Source organism: Ahaetulla prasina, chromosome 5, assembly GCF_028640845.1.
Source record: "Ahaetulla prasina isolate Xishuangbanna chromosome 5, ASM2864084v1, whole genome shotgun sequence".
NCBI classification, from domain to species: domain Eukaryota; kingdom Metazoa; phylum Chordata; class Lepidosauria; order Squamata; family Colubridae; genus Ahaetulla; species Ahaetulla prasina.
In genome coordinates this window covers 86,544,859-86,563,842 of record NC_080543.1, presented here as the reverse complement: position 1 = coordinate 86,563,842, position 18,984 = coordinate 86,544,859, and the positions used below count along the sequence as shown (strand labels likewise).

Below are 18,984 nucleotides of genomic sequence, written 5' to 3'. Positions count from 1 at the left end.
TACATACCTTAGTTAGCTGACTAGCAAAAAGTTCATCTACTTCCTCTGTTTGGTTGGGTGGCCTATAGTATAGACCTATGGCAATATCGTTTTTCACCCCTTTTATATTGACCCAAATACATTCAAGATGATTTTCATCATTGTTGTGCTCTATTTCTGTAGATATGTAGTTATTTCTTATATATAGTGCAACTCCACCTCCTCTTTTATTTGGTCTATTTCTTTTAAATAATTTATATCCCTCTAGCTGTATGTTCCATTTGTCAGTTTCATCCCAGCAAGTTTCCGTAATGGCAACAATATCATATCTGCCCTCATTTACTTGAATTTCTAATTCACCCTGTTTATTCCTCATACTCTGTGCATTGGTGTATAGACATTTGAGTCCATTTGGATTGACCTTGTGTTTACTGTCTATATAACCTGTGTTGACTGCCCCTACTTTCTTGCCACCTGTTGGTTTAGTGCACATGGTATGGCACTCACTGTTAAATGCTTGGTTTTGCTTGATAGCAGGGCTGTTAGTCTTACCCATACAGACATCTATGTTACATGCACTTATAACCCTTTTAGTTTTCGATTGCTGGGGACAGAAATTTTTTGTATCAGTTAATTCTCTGTCCCCACTGTTCAGTTTAAATGTTTATCCAGAAAATCTGTGAATGTATTGCTAAGTAACTCAGTCCCTTTCTTTGATGGATGCAATCCATCTCTTTTGTACAATTTTTCATTGGACCAGTTGCAGACATCATGACTAATAAAACCAAAGCCTTCCCTTTTACACCACTCCTTTAGCCACACATTAAACTCCACTACACGCTGGCCTTTACCTTTTTGTTCCTTATGTACTGGTAAAACCTCTGAAAAGTTAAGCCTACAACCTATGCTATTAAGTTCATACCCCAAGCTCTGGAAATCATTCTGCACAGAAAGCACATCCTTTTGGGACAAATCATTTGTGCCAAGATGTATAATAGCATCAACATCAGAATCCTTACTGGCATTCTTGACTATCTTAAGAATACGCCTCTTGTCTCTGCTGGCAGTAGCACCAGGTAGACACCTGACCTCTTTCAAAACCTCCATATCCTTTCCTAAATTTACATCCCTTACAATTGAATCACCAATCAGAAGGTGGCTTCTCTTTTTGGATACCGTGCTCATCTTGTGTGACCGATCTGTAATACTTGATACACACTTTTCCAAAGTAAGTTCTTCATCTCGGACCATAATCCCTTGATTGTTTGAGTTATCAGTATCACAACTACCTTGATCTGTCACTTTAGTGTTCCTATTTAGGTCATCAAGGGCACTATATCTGTTATACTGGGACACTGTAAAAGCTTTGTGTTTATGGTTCACAGCTCTCACCCTGCCAGATCCCACGGTTGTCCATACTGCCCTTTTCCTGCAGGATCTTTGTGGTAGAGGGGGCTGATGGCACAGCAGCTGGAATGGCTGAATTGGGTAGCTAATTTCTGCTTGGAAAGCATAGATTAGAGATTCTAGATATGTAATCTGTCCACGTAGACTGCTAATTTGTTTACAAAGAGGACAGTATCCAAATTTGAAAAGAGTACTGCGAAAGACTGCTGCAAAACAAGTATTGCACTGAACTAAGCCAGTCATTTTGAATAGAATAAAATCACAATCTCAAGTGGACCAACCCTGAATATATTATTGCTATTTTTGATTTATAGTGAATAGATCAGATTCGTGCACCGTTAGGCGCGCGGGTTTTGAAAAAGAGAAAGAAATGCAGGGAGTTTCCCCACCCCCTATTCCTTTTTAAAGCAGCAGCTGTACTCACGTGCTTCTCTTTTGAAAAAGAGAAAGAAATGCAGGGAGTTTCCCCACCCCCTATTCCTTTTTAAAGCAGCAGCTGTACTCACGTGCTTCTCTTTTGAAAAAGAGAAAGAAATGCAGGGAGTTTCCCCACCCCCTATTCCTTTTTAAAGCAGCAGCTGTACTCACGTGCTTCTCTTTTGAAAAAGAGAAAGAAATGCCTTGAAAAAGAGAAAGAAATTCTCATCGGTAGGGATCTTTTCACTTTACCAATTTTGTGCAAATAAAATTCTAGCTGCAGCTAATAGATGATAATTAAATATATGTTTTCTTTACAATAAGTCTCAGGTAAAATCCCCAACAAAAATATTTCTGGTTTTAAATCAATGTGCTGCTTTATCATCTTTTCCAGCCATGAATGTATTTTTGTCCAGTATTTTTTTGCTTCTACACATGTCTACCACATATGATAATAGGACACAGGTATCTGGTGGCACTTCCAACATTTGGCTGACTTATCTTTGAACATCTTTGCCAACCTTGCCAGTGCGAAGTGCCATTTTATACAGATTTTCTTTATATGCAGTTGACATTGTTAATTTGTAGTTCCTGTCCCACAATTTCTGCCATTTATTTAATTCTATTTTATGACCAAATTTTTTTGCCCATGCTATCATTGTCTCCTTCACTTGTTCATCTTCCAGTTTTATGCCCAATAAGTAGCTGTACAATTTCTTTATCAATCTTTCTTCTGTCCCTGTTAATATCTTATCTAACTCTGTCAATTATTTATAGAAACCATATAATTTAACATCTTTCTCATATCTAGAATGTATTTGCACTTGTGAATACCATGCCATATCGATCCCTTGATCACTCAGTTCTTGTTTAGTTTTGAGTTCCCCCTTTTCATTCAAAATATTTCCCATGTTAATAACATTTGGGTGAATCAGTGCGTCCATTGTTGAAAGCCAAACTGGTATCCTCAAATAATGTTGCTCTCTAATTTTCTCCCATACTAACATTAATGCATTTCTTATGTAATGTCTTTGAAAGTAACCATGTATCTTATTTTTCCCACACCATAAGAAAGCATGCCAACCCAGTTGCAAGTCATGTCCCTCCAAAGTCAATTATCTTGTATGCCTCAATATAATCCATTCTTCCATCCATGTTAATACTGAGGCCTGGTAATACAATTCCCAATTTGGTAATCCAAAACCTCCTCTACTTCTTGAATCCTGCAACATTTTTAAGCTAATTCTTGCTTTTTTCCTTTGCCAGATATATTTTAATATTGTTTTGTCAAATTCCTCAAAGTATTTTTGTTCCAATTTTATCAGAATTGTTTGAAATAAATTACAATAATCTCAGCAATATATTCATTTTAATTGTAGCTGTTCTTCCTATCAGTGATAATTGCTGAGTTTTCCATTTTTCCAGATCTATTTTAATTTGTTGCAACAGTTTGTAATAATTATCTTCCTTAATCGTTACACATTTTGCTGTCAGCTGAATCCCTAAATATTTTACTTTCTTGGTAATCTGAATATCTGGTAATCTGAAGAGTGGCGCAGAAGTTAGAGTGCAGTACTGCAGGCTACTTCTGCTGATCACTGGCTGCTAGCAGTTTGACAGATCGAATCTCACCAGGCTCAAGGTTGACTCAGCCTTCCATCCTTCCGAGGTGGGTAAAATGAGGACCCAGATTGTTGGGGGGGGCGATATGCTGACTCTTTAAACTGCTTAGAGAATAATAATAATAATAATAATAATAATAATATTTTAATTTGTATACCGCCCTTCTCCCGAAGGACTCAGGGCGGTGAACAGGCAGATAAAATATAAATACACACAATAATTTAAAAACAACCCTTAAAAAACTAATTTAAATGCCCAAAACGTTAAAAAACATACTCCCCTATAAAATAACACAATTTTAAAAACCCATCCAATAAAAATAAAAATCAGGCTAGTCCAGCCATATGAAATAAATAAGTTTTAAGTTCGCGGCGAAAGGTCCTAAGGTCAGGTAATTGTCGAAGTCCGAGGGGAAGTTCGTTCCACAGGGTCGGAGCTCCCACAGAGAAGGCCCTCCCCCTGGGGGCCGCCAGTCGACACTGTTTGGCTGACGGCACCCTGAGGAGTCCCTCTCTGTGGGAGCGTACCGGACGATGGGAGATAGAAGCCGGCAGTAGGCGGTCCCGTAGATAGCCCGGTCCTAAGCCATGGAGCGCATTAAAGGTGGTAACCAATACCTTGGAGCGCCCCGGGAAAACAACAGGTAGCCAGTGCAGTCTGCGCAGGATAGGTGTTATGTGGGAGCCCCGAGACGCCCCCTCAATAACCCGCGCAGCCGCGTTCTGAACTAGCTGAAGTCTCCGGGTGCTCTTCAAGGGGAGCCCCATGTAGAGAGCATTGCAGTAGTCCAGGCGAGAGGTAACAAGGGCATGAGTGACTGTGCATAAGGCATCCCGGTCCAGGAAGGGCCGCAACTGGCGGATCAGGCGAACCTGATAAAATGCTCTCCTGGAGACGGTCGCCAAATGGTCTTCAAAGGACAACCGCCATCCAGGAGCACGCCCAAGTTGCGTACCTTCTCCATCGGGGCCAATGATTCACCCCGACAGACAGCCGCATCTGCAGCTGACTGTACCGAGGTGCCGGCATCCACAGCCACTCCGTCTTGGAGGATTAAGTTTGAGCCTGTTCCTCCCCATCCAGACCCGTCGGCTTCCAGACACCGGGACAACACTTGACAGCTTCACTGGGGTGGCCGGGGTGGAAAAGTACAGCTGAGTGTCATCAGCGTACAGTTGGTATCTCACCCCAAAGCCACTGATGATCTCACCCAGCGGCTTCATATAGATGTTGAACAGGAGGGTGAGAGAATCGACCCCTCGGCACCCCACATGAGGCACCTTGGGTCGATCTCTGCCCCCTGTCAACACCGTCTCGTCCGATCAGAGAGGTAGGAGGAGAACCACCGATAAGCGGTGCCTCCACTCCCAACCCTCCAACCGCGCAGCAGCATACCATGGTCGATGGTATCAAAAGCTGCTGAGAGGTCTAATAGGACCAGGGCAGAGGAATAACCCCTATCCCTGGCCCTCCACAGATCATCCACCAGCGCGACCAAAGCTGTCTCCGTACTGTATCCGGGCCGAATCCGGACTGGAGCAGGTCTAGATAGACAGCTTCATCCAGGTACTGGGGTAGCTGACATGCCACCACACTCTCTACAACCTTCGCCGTAAGCGAAGATTGGAACTGGCGTAGTTCCTAAAACAGCTGGGTCCAGGAAGGCTTCTTGAGGAGGGATCTCACCACAGCCTCTTTCAAGGCCGCGGGAAAGACCCCCTCCCGCAGAGAAGCATTTGTAATCCCCTGGAGCCAGCCTCGTGTCACCTCCTGAGTAGCCAGTACTAACCAGGAGGGGCACGGATCCAGTAAACATGTGGTGGCGTTCAGCCTGCCCAGCAACCTGTCCATGTCCTCGGGAGTCACAGGATCAAAGTCATCCCAAACCACCTCAACAAGACGGGCCTCGGAACCCTCGCCTGGATCTACCCAATTTTGATCCAATCCGTCCCGAAGCTGAACGATTTTGTCGTATAGATAACCGTTAAACTCCTCGGCATGCCTTGTAGGGGTCCTCCGCCCCTCCTGTTGGAGGCGGCGGGTCACCGAAACAGGGCGGCGGGCGGTTATCTGCCGGCGCAATGAGGGAGGAAGCGTGGGCGCACCCCTCATTGCCACTAGGTAGGTCCTACTATAGGACCTAACTAGTGTCCGGTCAGCCTCAGAGCGGCTGGATCTCCAGGCACTCTCTAGGCGTCTTCTCCGGCGCTTCATCTCCCTCAGCTCCTCGGAGAACCAAGGAGCTGGTTGAGACCGACGCCGGGTCAGAGGCCGCAAAGGCACGACACGGTCCAAAGCTCCAGCCGCGGCCCGTTCCCAGGCCGCAACTAGCTCTTCAGTCGAGTCGTGGGACAGGTGTTCAGGAAACGGCCCAAGCTCCGTCAGGAACCTCTCCGGGTCCATCAGGCGCCTGGGACGGAACCAAAGCACTGTGAAGCGGTATATAAGTCTAAGTACTATTGCTATTGCTATCTATTATCTTCATTAACTCTTTTTTCTGTTCATCTGTAAGATTTTTCACTAAAATCTTAGTTTTCTCTTTGTTTATTTTCAGACATGCCACTTGACCATATTTTTCTATTTTTTTATTAGTTTATGCCCTGTTTCTTGTGGATCTTCCAAAATAAAAACTAAATCGTCTGCAAACGCCTGTAGTTTATACTTTTCCTATTTTATTTCCATGCCTTTTATCTCTGTATCTTGTCTAATATTTCTATTTAATACTTCCAATGTCAATACAAATAATAGGGGAGACAAGGGACATCATTGTCTTGTAGAATAGAATAGAATAGAATAGAATAGAATAGAATAGAATAGAATAGAATAGAATAGAATAGAATAGAATAGAATAGAATAGAATAGAATTTTTTATTGGCCAAGTGTGACACACAAGAATTTGTCTTGGTGCATACGCTCCATAAAAGAAAAGATACATAAAAGAAAAGATACATTCATCAAGAATCATAAGGAACAACACTTAATGATAGTCATAGGGAAACAGTCAATATAAATCTTAAGGATATCAGCCACAAGGTTACAGTCATACATTCATAAGTGGGAGGAAATGGGTAATAGGAACAATGAGAAGATTAATAGTAATGCAGACTTAGTAACTAGTTTGACAGTGTTGAGGGAATTATTTGTTTAGTAGAATGATGGCATTTGGGAAAAAACTGTTCTTGTGTCTAGTTGTTCTGGTGTGCAGTGCTCTATAGCATCGTTTTGAGAGTATAAGTTGAAACAGTTTATGTCCAGGATGTGAGGGGTCTGTAAATATTTTCACAGCCCTCTTTTTGATTTGTGCAGTATATAGATCCTCAATGGAAAGTAGGTTGATAACCATGGTTTTTTCTGAAGTTCTAATTATCCTCAGAAGTCTGTGTCCATCTTGTTGGGTTACAGAACCAAACCAGACAATTATAGAGGTGCAGATGACAGACTCAATAATTCTTCTGTAGAACTGTATCAGCAGCTCCTTTTTTAATGCTAACCTTCTCAGTCATATTTCCATTTACCATCACTTTTGCAGTTTGTCTATAATATATCACCTTGATCATATTAATAAATCTCTCCCCAAAGTCCATATCTTTTAGTTGTACTTGCCAGTTCACATTATCAAATGCTTTCTGTGTGTTGAGAAAGATCAACACCATTGGCTTCTCTGGATATACTTCATAGTAGTCCGATGTATTTAAAATTATTCTCATATTGTCTTTAATTTGTCTCTTAGGTAAAAAAAAACAATTTTGATCTGGATGTATAAATTGATTTTAAAATCTTTTTAGCCTTTCTGCAATTATTTAAGTGAATATTTTATAATCAGCATTCAGTAAAGGTATCGGTCTATAGTTTTTTATCCATTGTAGGTCGGCATCTTCTTTCGGTATGAGAGTAATATATGCTTCCATCCATGAATTTGGTACTTTCACTTCTAACAAAAGTTTGTTGAATACTTCCAACATTGGAATACTTAACGTACCTTGTAAGTCTTTATATAGTTCTGCTGGTAATCCATCCGGACCTGGTGTTTTGCCATTCTTTTGCCTCTTGATTGCTTATGTTAATTCCATCATTGATATACGTTCATCTAGCATTGCTTTCACTGTTTCAAGTATTTTAGGTAGTTCTGCTTTTTCTAAATATTGTTTTATTTGATCTTCTGAGATTGACTCTTGATCATATAGTTTTTCATAGTAATTTTGAATCACTTTCTTTTTATTGTCATTTTGATGATGAAGAGTTCCTTCATCATCCATTAGTTGGTGTATCAATTTCTTTTCTTTCTCATTTTTCAATCAATATGCAAGCCATCTTCCTGGTTTGTTTGCATTTTCAAAGAAATTTTGTTTACACTTCTATTTTTTTGTGCTAGTTCTTTATCTATTAGATTAATCTTATGTTTCATTAATTCCATTTGGTTTTTTATATTCTTTTTTTGTGGATCTTTTTGTAGTTCTGTCTCTAGTCTTTTATATTCTTCTTCTAGTATCTTTCAATTTTATCTCTTCTTTTTGTTTTTCTTTCCTATATATCTTACAGTTAATCCTCTAATATATGCCTTAGCTGTGTCTCATAGATTTTGTAATGAAGTTTTTTCTTTTCTGTTCTCTTTAAAGAAAAAGTCCAGTTCTTTTTCCATAAATTGAATAAATTCCTTTTATTTTAGTATTGATTGATTCAATGTCCATCTTAATTTACTTTTTTGTCCCTTCCATATAACTTTTATTGGATTCTGATCTGCCTAATTACTTGTTTCTATATTTATTTTTTGTATATTAGATTTTAACTCTGCTGACATCCATATCATATCTATTCTTGACCAAGACAATAGATGTCTATTTGAGTAAAGTGAGTATTGGTTTTCCTTAGGATGTATCTCCCACCATGCATCTTGATTGCCTAGTTCTTCCGTCATTTTGAAGAAAGCCTTAGGAAGTGTTTTCCTGGTTTTTGTATTTACCTTTCTGGTTTTGTAATCTAATTCTGCATCCACAATTGCATTAAAATCTCCTACTATACATATGTTTTCCAACTCCAGTTCTGTTATTTTCTTATGAAGTTTATCATAAAAATCCTCTTGATTAATGTTTGGTGCATATATTACTACTAAGAATATCTGTTTATAGTTCATTGTTATCTCCACCATCAAAATCCTCCCTTCCTCATCCATAAAGATTTATTTAATGTTTATTGTCTTTTTTACTTGAAGGGCTATTCCCCTCTTCTTTTATTGGATAGAGAAGTATAAAACTTTGCAATTTTGGGATATTCCAATATTTTATTGTGTCATTTTTTAATGCGAACTTCTTGCAAGCAGATTATGTCTAACTTTAATATTTACTAAATATTTACTAAAAATCCTTTTCCTTTTTATTGCTGAATTCAGTCCATTTATATTAATTGACATTAATTTTATTTCTTCTTCCATAATTTACTTATAGATGGGTTTTATTGTTCTAGTCGCTCTTATCTCTCTCAGTTCTTTTGCCTTTGCTTCTTCTCTTTTTGCTATTTCCTCCAAATCTCTTTCATCTCCTTTTTGTTGTATATTTCTCTCTCCTGTAGCTTCCTTTCATCGCTTGTCCTCTTCTTTTTCTCTTATTCTCATTTCCTTTTGTGGTCGAAAATAATGCTCATAAAATTGTTTTGCTTTTTCTATGGAATCCAATTTATGTCTTTGCTCCATCCAAGTCATCAATATTCCCTCCGGTACCAGCCATCTGAAATTCACTCCATTTTTAATTAGTTGTTTTGTCAGGAATTGGTATTCCTTCCTTATTTCTCTAACTCTTCTCTGAATCTGTTTTAAGACTACTACTGGTATTTCTTTCCCTTTGTATTTTAAAGGATTATCTCTTGCTTTGTACAATCTCTGCTTTCATTGCTTTTTTAGTGAACCTCACATATTTCTCTCTAGGAAGTCTGTTTTTTATCGCATATCTGGTATTAACTCCAAATATTTCATCAATCTCTGCAAGAATTTTTTCTTTGGTCACCTCTAAGACATCCACCAGCAGCTCTGCCAATATCTCTGCTAAATTTTCTCCCTTTTCTTCCTCGATATTCTGGAACTGCAGGTAATAATCAGCCCTACCCATCTCTAATGATATTATTGTTCTTTATTTTTGTCTGTCAGCGTAAGTCTTTAATCAACTTCTTCATCTCTTTTTTCTGTTTGTTCAACTTTCTCTTCTACTTTCTGCATGTGTTGTTAACTGTTTGCCATCATTTGCTGAACATTCTCTAATTTGTCCTCTACTTTCCCTATTTTTTCCTTGACGTTGTCATGTTGGGCTTGAATAATCCCTTTTAATTCTACCTGCATCACATTTGTTTTCTCTTGCTGTAACATAGCATCCAAAGTCTTCTGCCCTGATGGGCTAGATATTGCTGCTGCTGCTGCTGAAGATAGTGCAGATGGTATTTTCCTCATTTTAAAATATTTTAGTATTTGTAATCCACAAAAAGTAAAGGGTAAGGTTATCAATTTTAATCCAAGAGGAAAACAAAAAAAACAAAAAAGTGAAGAAAAAATATAGATTATAACCCAAAGGTTATCAATCTTTTAACTCCATCCTTCTTGTTATTTTCTTCAGGTCCTTCAGACCCTAATCCCTTTTTATCCAAAAAAGAGGGATAATAAATTGATAAATTATAATGCACATAGGCCCACCAAGCCCTAAAATTCAATTACCGGTTATTTTATATCCACAGAGAGTTCACAGAGGAGAAGAAAAATAAGAGAAAGGGGAGTATTTGCTGTTTATATTTCCATTTGAGTTCCAAGAGCTACACTATTTAAAAATAACAGATCTTGATGTTTTGCTCTCTATCTCAGTTATTCAATCTAAGCAGTTTATAGCACAAGAATTGTTTCTCTAACAGTCAGTTCTTATCTGTAGTCTCACAGTCTCTCAAAGTTGTATATTTTATATATATTTTCCTCTTTCTCCTTGCAGCTCCCAGCTCCCAGCTTCCACTTCTGCCTGTAGGTGGCACTGTAGCTCTGCTTCTTTCTTTCTATTTTTCTTTCTCCTTTTATGCAGTATTCAGATTTTATAGAAATAGAATAAAAAAGACAATTCTGTATATTTTTTTATTTAAAAAAACTTATTTAAGTTTTGTAGTATCCAAAAGCTTCTAAATTATTCAATATTGTATTTGAGGTACCCAGTCCAGCTTTCTAATTGCGAAGTGTTTCACTTTTTCTAAAACGTTTTTTAGCTTAACTTCCTGTTTTAAAAATGGCTCTTAGGCTTTCCTTGCCGCTTTTCTCAGGAGGTGGAGAAGAAAAAAACAATTCCACGTCCTCCTTTTGGGCCCCACTTTCACCCAGATGTTTTCCAGCAGGATCTTCCTTCCACTAAAGTTAAAAATTCAAAGTTGGAAATCTCTCACCCAGATCAATCACACTGTCATTCAGTCTTTAATGCTTCTTTCTGGTGGCTGTCATAGCTTCGATCCAGCACGTAATGGCCATCTTTTCATTTCCATCAGGTTTGAGAGCCTTCTCCAGATCAATAAGGGAGATTGCAGGCTCCCTAAGATCAATGGAGTGTGCTCTCTTTATTCATCATCCCTCCAAGGTGATTTTCGGTGTGTCCGGACCTCCCAGAAGTTTGGATTTTGGCCCAATCCATGGAGCCTTGCGGGATGCGTCGTATCACTGCGACATCCACCACCCCCTCTACTCTTTAAGCATTCTTACCAGTGGGCTGTTTTTCATATACACAAGGGCTATCAAATTTGATTTCATTGAGGGCCACATCAGGGTTGTGTTTGATCTCGGAAGGCCGGGGGGTGGGATTGGGCAAGGATAGGGGTGGGCATGGCCATGGTGGGTGTTTGACATAGGCTCAAATGCATTTTTTCCTTTTGCATTCAAAACAGCTATTCCAGACAAAGGGAGATTTACTTTTTGGCACAAATAGTCTCAATTCCATAATGTAGAGATTAAAGACATGTAGTGACCCCAGCTGCTATGGGGCTTGACTCTTTTGTATAGGAACAGAGCATAAATGAACTGACAATTTCTCCAGATGTCTCTAAAAACTGTCTGTCCAACAGTCTTATCAATCTTTGTTACTACCTCTGACATAGCCCTAGAGGAGACTTAATATTAGTAATAATTTATAAAATTGATATACTATCCAATTCTCAATGACCCTGGGTGACTCACAAAAATAAAAATAAATTACAATTAAATCAATCCCAGGTAAAAGATTAAGATAAAAGATAACAAACTCAATGATACGAGGGGGCTCACTCTCTCTCATCAAAGACCTGGGTGAAGAGCCAGATGTTTTTGGCTCTTCTGAACAGCAGCCATCCAGACATTGGAGGGTACCTAGTTGTAATTGGTAGATACTACTTAATAGAAGGTGAAGAAGGTGCTGCCACCTGAAGCACTCTGCCAGCAAAAATGGGCCGCAGGATGTCTCTGCCTCCTGCAGCACTCTGCCTCCAACCCATGGGTCTGGCTGGAAATATCAAAGGACTGGCCTGTGGTGCCTCTGCCAGCCAAAATGGGGCACAGGGGGGAGCACATGTCCCCCCCGCAGTGTGTTTTTGGCCTCCACTGCCTTCTTTAGCACTCTGCTGACCAAAATGCACCCCCCCTGCAGCCCCTTTTCAGCCTCCACAGCCTCCTGCAGCACTCTACCAGCTGAAAACAAGCCATGGGGGGCATTTTTGGAAAACAGACCACGGGCCAGTCTTTGATATTTCCAGGCTGGCCCCATGCACCAGATCTAAGCACCCAACAGGCTGGATCCAGCCCATGGGCCTTGAGTTTGACACCCATTATAGACTAATGCATTCCATTACTCTTGCCATTATAAAAAAACTATTCAGTTTGGATGATGAGTAGATGCATACTGTTTCCCCCAAAATAAGACCCTGTCTTATATTTTTTTGAACCCTGAAATAAGTGCTTGGCCTTATTGCTATGTGCTCAAAAGCCCAATTGGGCTTATTATCAGGGGATGATTTTGGGGGAAATAGGGTAGTAGCCTTCCCTCTCATGAGACTTAACAGCTGATGCATATAATTTTGGTAAGAAAGGCCATCATAAAAAAATGGGAAGAAACGTTTTGGGGAAAAATGAGTTTTAAAAATGTTTTCTGTTTTGAATCTAGCAGGTATCTTTAATGGTTTTTTTGTATTACTGAATCAAAACAAAAGGTTATCTATGCCTGAAATAGAAAATCATTTTATGCAAAATATTGTTGATTTGCAAAGAGAGAACATTTCAACCTGAAACACAAGTACATAAGCCTTAAGGATATCTCTATAACAAAGTTGCTCAGCACTGTTTTAATTTATGTCACCGAAGGAGCTGTCACTAAGTGAGGACTACCTGTAATCTGCTGATTGGTTGAAGACAATCAATCCTTACGCTCAGTGCTGCTGTATAACATCTATAGTATAGCAGGAAATCATTAAATGAAGGGAAAAAACAGAGCCTTTCTTAGCAATCTATTTTAAGTCAGATACTTTGAAAACAGATTCTTGGCCTCTTAATTCCATCTCTGAAATTAAAACAATAAACATTATAAGCCACCCAGAGTCACCTCATGTGAGATGGGCGGCAAAAAAACTTAATAAATAAATAAAAATATTTAGAAAGATGAAAATAAGTGTCAAGTTTTTGCAACAAAAAGTTTGGATTTCAGTCAGAATATTTTCTTATTATGAGTACATTTTTACAATAATTAAGTAAAACATAAAACACTGTAAAAATATGAAAACCACTAAAAATACCCAAGGCTAATTCAAGAATTATCAAAACAAATAACTATTACTAAATATTGGTACAGTAAAGGGTTAAAAGCTTTTGATTACCGAAGTGATAGCTGTAAAGAGACAAGCATAAATAATAAATATAAAATTATTTGCTGCCAGTAAACTTTATTAAATTCCAAAACCATAAGAAAAAAATAAAATTCTACCTGTGCCCTTAAATTTTAAACAGGAGTGACTCATCCATTTTACAACAAGCAACAATGGCAATTGACTGAAATATAGCTTCTGGAAGTCATCTTTGAAATAAGTTCAAGTGTATATGCTGGAGTTAAAAGAAGTATAATTAGATCTTCATTTATATGAAAGCAGCAAATAAAGTACTGTGAATTTGATTATTTCTAAAGAATTTAAATTTAAATGACCTTGTCTTGAAGGCTGTGGAATTCACTTTCTATAAAGCCTGAAAGAAAACAAAACTCTTTTGTGTCAGATAAAAAAATGGTTCCTGTGAATTGCTCTCCCTTGCATTCCTGTAGTATTTGTGGAACAAAGTTTAGATCCTTTTGTAAATCTAGGTCAATACAGGTAGTCTTCCTTACTAATCAAATTGGGACTGGCAACTCCACTGCTAAGCAATGTAGTTAAAAAGTGAAACATCACACAACCATGCCCCACTTATGTCACTTCCAATTGCAGTTATTAAATACAATGTCACATACCTGTAGCTGTGACTTGTTTTTTCCTGCCAGCTTCCACATTGACTTTGTTTGTTGGGAGCCAAGCAAAGTCAATGGGGAAGCTGGCAAGAAATTGCAAATCACAGCCATGTGAAGGACATAAATGGTGATCATGTGAAAGATGCTGCAACCATCATAAATGCACTGATTGTCAAGTATTCAAATTGTAATCATGAGTGTGGGATGCTGTGATAGCTGCAGATTCATAAATTGATTATAAATCTCCTTTCTCATCACCATTGTCATGTTATCACCATTGTCACTTGTCATTGAACAAGCTGTTGTTAACAAGCATTACCTGTAATCTGATGCTTTCTTTCTGACTGAGCTATTTTATATCCAAGACAGATATTGTATGGAAAGTTCAGTCTTAATTTAGATTCTATTTCAATTGACCATAATGGCATAAAGTTATTATATGAGCCAAATCTAAAGGATTTTCCAAAAGGCTATGTGATCTCAAATGTCAGGAACAGATTTAGGTTTAAACTCAGGCCTTTTTCTAGTTTTAATAAAGAATTGCAGGCACATCTGGGCATGTGAAACAGCAGCTAGGAATTTGTTGACTGGACACATTTCAGTCACATTGAGAGAGCTGCAAATCTATACTTCACAAAATAGGTAATTCTCAACCTTATCTCTGAAGAGTTTAATTACAGCCATGCACAGCAAATTTTTGAGGTGTGATGATGCATTAAGGACGTATGTAATTATTCTATAACTTTAGTTTATTTATAACTTTATTGTTTTGGAAACAGAAAGCAAGAGCCCAATAGAGATCAATTCATGCCCATTTAGTAACTAGAATGAAGCATGCCAGTTCTTTATTCTGTTCTTCACATGGAAACACCTACACATGGTGTTTCCATTGAAATGGTTCGTTAAGTGAAAGCTTTCAATTACCTCGACCCTTCAAATAGCAATTATGCACTACTGTTTACAGTACTTACTTTTCATGGATTATATGCCCAAAATGTTTACTCAATAAATAGAAACAAAGTTTTCTGCAAGACTTTTATTCTATTGCACAAGATATAACTTAAAAGACACCACTAGATAAAATTCCACTGAAATTTACGGAAAGCATTTTTATAATAAAAGAATGTAATAGATGGACCTCTCCCATGCTGAATGATAATAAAACTTTTAAAACCACAGAATATTAACATTTAACAAATACAACATTGCACTGGAATCATCTTGTGGAATTCTGTCAATATTTTAGGAATTGTGAATACTGAAAACTGTGTTGCTTTAAAAAGGAAAATATTTCAGTTAATTGTCAGAATTCCAGGTCCCATGAATAAAATAAAATAAAATAAAACAGTACAGTGGTGCTTAAAAGTTTGTGAACGCTTCTGAATTTTTAATATTTCTGCATAGATATGTCCTAAAACATTATCTGTTTTCCACAAAAGTCCTAAAACTACTGTAGGTAAAAGAATACAATTAAATTAATGAGTCAAAGCATTATACTTGTTCATTTGTTTATTGGAGAATGATTCAAAACATGTATATGAACCTTTAGGATTATATGTTCATTTGAAGGGGAAATTAAGAATCAAGTGTTTCAATCCATGAGATGATAATCAAGTGTGAGTGTGGGAGGTCCTTCCTTATTTAAAGTACATGATTATGGGTATGTAGAAGTTATGGGTAAGTTTTCATGACTCATACAAGGGAGAGAAATAAAAAATGAAGCTGACATTGCTGCTCATCTCATCAAGCCGTGATGGTGCAGTGGTTAAAATGCAGTACTGCAGGCTCCTTCTGCTGACTGCCGGCTGACTAGTTTGGCAGTTTGATTCTCACCAGCTCAGGGTTGACTCAACCTTCCATCCTTCTGAGGTCGGTAAGATGAGGACCCAGATTATTGGGGGCAATATCCTGACTCTGTAAACTACTTAGAGAGAGCAGAGAAACAGTATATAAGTCTAAGTCAGGGGTATCAAATTCAATTTCATTGAGGGCTGCATCAGGGTTGTGTTTGACTTCGGAGGGATGGGGGCGTGGCTAGGGTGGGCGTGGCCAACTCAACATTACTTGTCAAGGCTGTTTTCAACCGTGATGGCCTCCTGCAGCCCTCTGCCAGTGAAAACGGAGGTCAGCCTCCCCGACCTCCGTTTTCGCTGGCAGAAGGCTGCAGGAGGCTGTCGTAGCTGAAAATGGAGCCCAGGCAGGCTGTGCATGGCCCTCCCAAGCTTTGTTTTTGCTGGCAGAGGTACCACAGGCTGGTCCTTCGCTGTTTCCAGGTGGCCCTGTGGGCCAGATCTAAACACCCCACAGACTGGATCTGGCCCGCAGGCCTTGAGTTTGACACTCCTGGTCTAAGTACAATTGCTATCTAAAATTTGCAAAAAACACATACCGTGTTTTCCCAAAAATAAGACCCTGTTTTATATTTTTTTGAACCCTGAAATAAGTGCTTGGCCTTATTGCCCCATGCTCAAAAGCGTGATTGGGCTTATTATCAAGGGATGTCTTATTTTGGGGGAAACAGGGTAGATAAGCTAGAAGGCTATTGAAAGAATGTTTTATGGAACGGTGAGACCAAAATAGAACTTTTGGGCTTGATTAAAAAGCATTATGTTTGGCAAATACTATTGTTATTGTTGTAATGTAAGAAACTTATTTGTAAATCATGGTAGTGGCAGTATCATATATTTGAGCCTCCTTTGTACCTTATGGACCAAGATAGTATACCATCACTGATGGAATTCTGAATTTTACCAGCAAATTCTTCAGGAAAATAGCAGGATAGTCCATGAACTGAAGCTCAGAAAAAATGGGTCATGCAACAAGATAATGACCGCAAATACTCAAGTTGTACAAAACAAAGAATGGTTAAAAAAGAAAGTTAAAGACTGGAATGGCTAAGTCAAATTCCTGACTGTAATTCTATGGAAGAGTTGTGGAAGAACATGACTGGACTATTTATGCAAAGAAGCTTACCATCCTTGAGCTAAAGGTATTCTCTAAGAAGGAATGAGCTAGAATTCCTCCAAGCCAATGTGCAGGATCAATAGTTATTGGAAATATTTAGTTGCTATTAACAACTAAATATTTCATATTTAGGGCATCCAAGTTATTGAAACACAAAGGTTCACTTAGTTTTACAATACATAAATATATACCTTTGGATAATTTTCCTTAATATAAGGATTAGGATTTTTGGCTTATTTATTTATTTGGGTTCTTTTTATCTAGTTTTAGGACTTGTGAGAGCAGAACACATTTTAGTTCATATTTATCCAGAAATATTGAAAATTCAAAAGACTCTTGTCACATAGTCTTTACATAACTTCATAAACACCCTCTCCTGTACTTCCTCACCCATGCCAAATTTTTATAAGCCTAATGTGGAGTGGGTAGAAGAATCTTTGGGATCTTTTTGTATATGGTGTAAATATGGACATATTTATGAAGAGGTGATTGGACTGCTATCTAAAAGAGTAAAAATATATGTTCGTTAATTTTTCCTTGCAAGCAAATAGTACATTAGATATTCTTTAACTTCCTTATTATAAAATATATGGCTTTTAATGTTCTCATTCCACCTTATTTGTCAGTGAAAATATATATCTTTCACAAACATATTAAAAGCACAGAAACCAGTTTGTGCATTTCCAACGATATCAATATATTGTATATTAATAGTAGTGCATGATTAAAATATAATTTCAAAAAAGCATTCAAGATTATTTTTTGCATATAAACACAATGCTATTGTACATAAAACATCTGCATAATATACAGTCATTTGAGCTGCAGATACATAAATGTATCTTAGCAACACCAAGAGGGTCATTTTTATTGTGTACACAGCTTATATTTCACAGAGTAATTTGGACTGAAATTGCCATCTCACATTTCTCACAAAACCCCAAAAACATGGCCTTAAATTTTACACGGCTATTAAAATTATTTTAATAAATTTAATTTTAAAATACTCCATAAAGTAAATGTATCTTTAAAAAAACAATTCAGTATAAATCCAGTCCACTGTTTTCCCTACTTGGAAAAGACCTGCTGATTTCTTCACTCATACTAAAGTTTCAGGGAGCGCATCTGGATTATCAGGTGATAAAATCTCCCAAATTTGCCATCGATCGCTTTGCCACCCATGCCAGTCTGTCTCTGACAAATTTTTACTGTTCTGCTCACTGTCTGGGAATGAGTACTTTCTTTCATTCTGGTTCTGTTGCTCCTCATGCTGGATAGGTTGTTCAGGCACCTGAGTCATGATCCTCATTCCCTGGGCCCCAGACAAGTCTGTCTTCTGAAGCTTCCACAATGGATACCCTGTAGAAGACACTGCTGGCTGGAGGGATGATAAGTTACTCTGTTTTGCTGTTTCAGGGTAAGGAGGTGGTGGTCTGTCTTTTCGAATTACTTCAGCTTGCCTTAGAGACGATGGCTTAAATGTAGCACGTGGACAAGCTGCATCTGAGTCATACTCCATCAAGTTCTCTGTATATTTTACAGGTGAACTGGACTGGCTGGAATTCTTTCTACCTACTTCAATCTGTGGGGTGCTGTACACCTGAGACAGAGGGGGATGCGAACAGCAACTAGGAAGGGCAGTTGTCGTCTGACTCCTCCGGATGACTTGTTTTTCATTGTCTAGCTCTGTATTGCTTTCCTGCCATTGAGGAGAAGACAATGATAGGCTCCCTTGAGAAAGGGAACACTGCCCTGGCCGCAAGGAGCTGCTCTCATAGATGTCTCCATATGACCCTAAAAAACCACAGAGAACTATCAATAATAAAGCAAATCATACATTGTTTTTGAGATAATCTACAATGACGTGGGCATTGGGATCTTACATCAGGTTTCGGAATGATATCTAGAATTACTATTGATTACTCACATATACAGGCACAACATTTCCATATAGTCCTGCTCTATATTGCAAAATATTCTACGGATAGTTGTGCCTTGAATTGAATATCATAATATCTGAAAGTTTGCAAAAAAAATGTTTGTTGTGGAAACTCCTGTGACACACAAAACAAAAAATATCTAATGTGGTATAAAGTGTTGTAAACTATAGTTTACTGAACCATATGCTTTATAA

At 38.2% G+C, this 18,984-nt stretch overlaps 1 protein-coding gene across 8 annotated transcripts in view; it reads right to left on the bottom strand.

The window, feature by feature from the left end:
- Window positions 1-14,907: 14,907 nt before the first annotated feature.
- Window positions 14,908-18,984, bottom strand: part of ARHGAP6 (Rho GTPase activating protein 6) — a 296,071-nt gene continuing 291,994 nt past the window's right edge. For all 8 annotated transcript variants that reach the window (XM_058184503.1, XM_058184506.1, XM_058184504.1 and 5 more), the window contains one exon: window positions 14,908-18,644. In XM_058184503.1, the coding sequence (XP_058040486.1) occupies window positions 17,950-18,644 (695 nt within the window). In that variant the 3' untranslated portion in view covers window positions 14,908-17,949. The remainder of the gene's footprint in view (window positions 18,645-18,984) is intronic.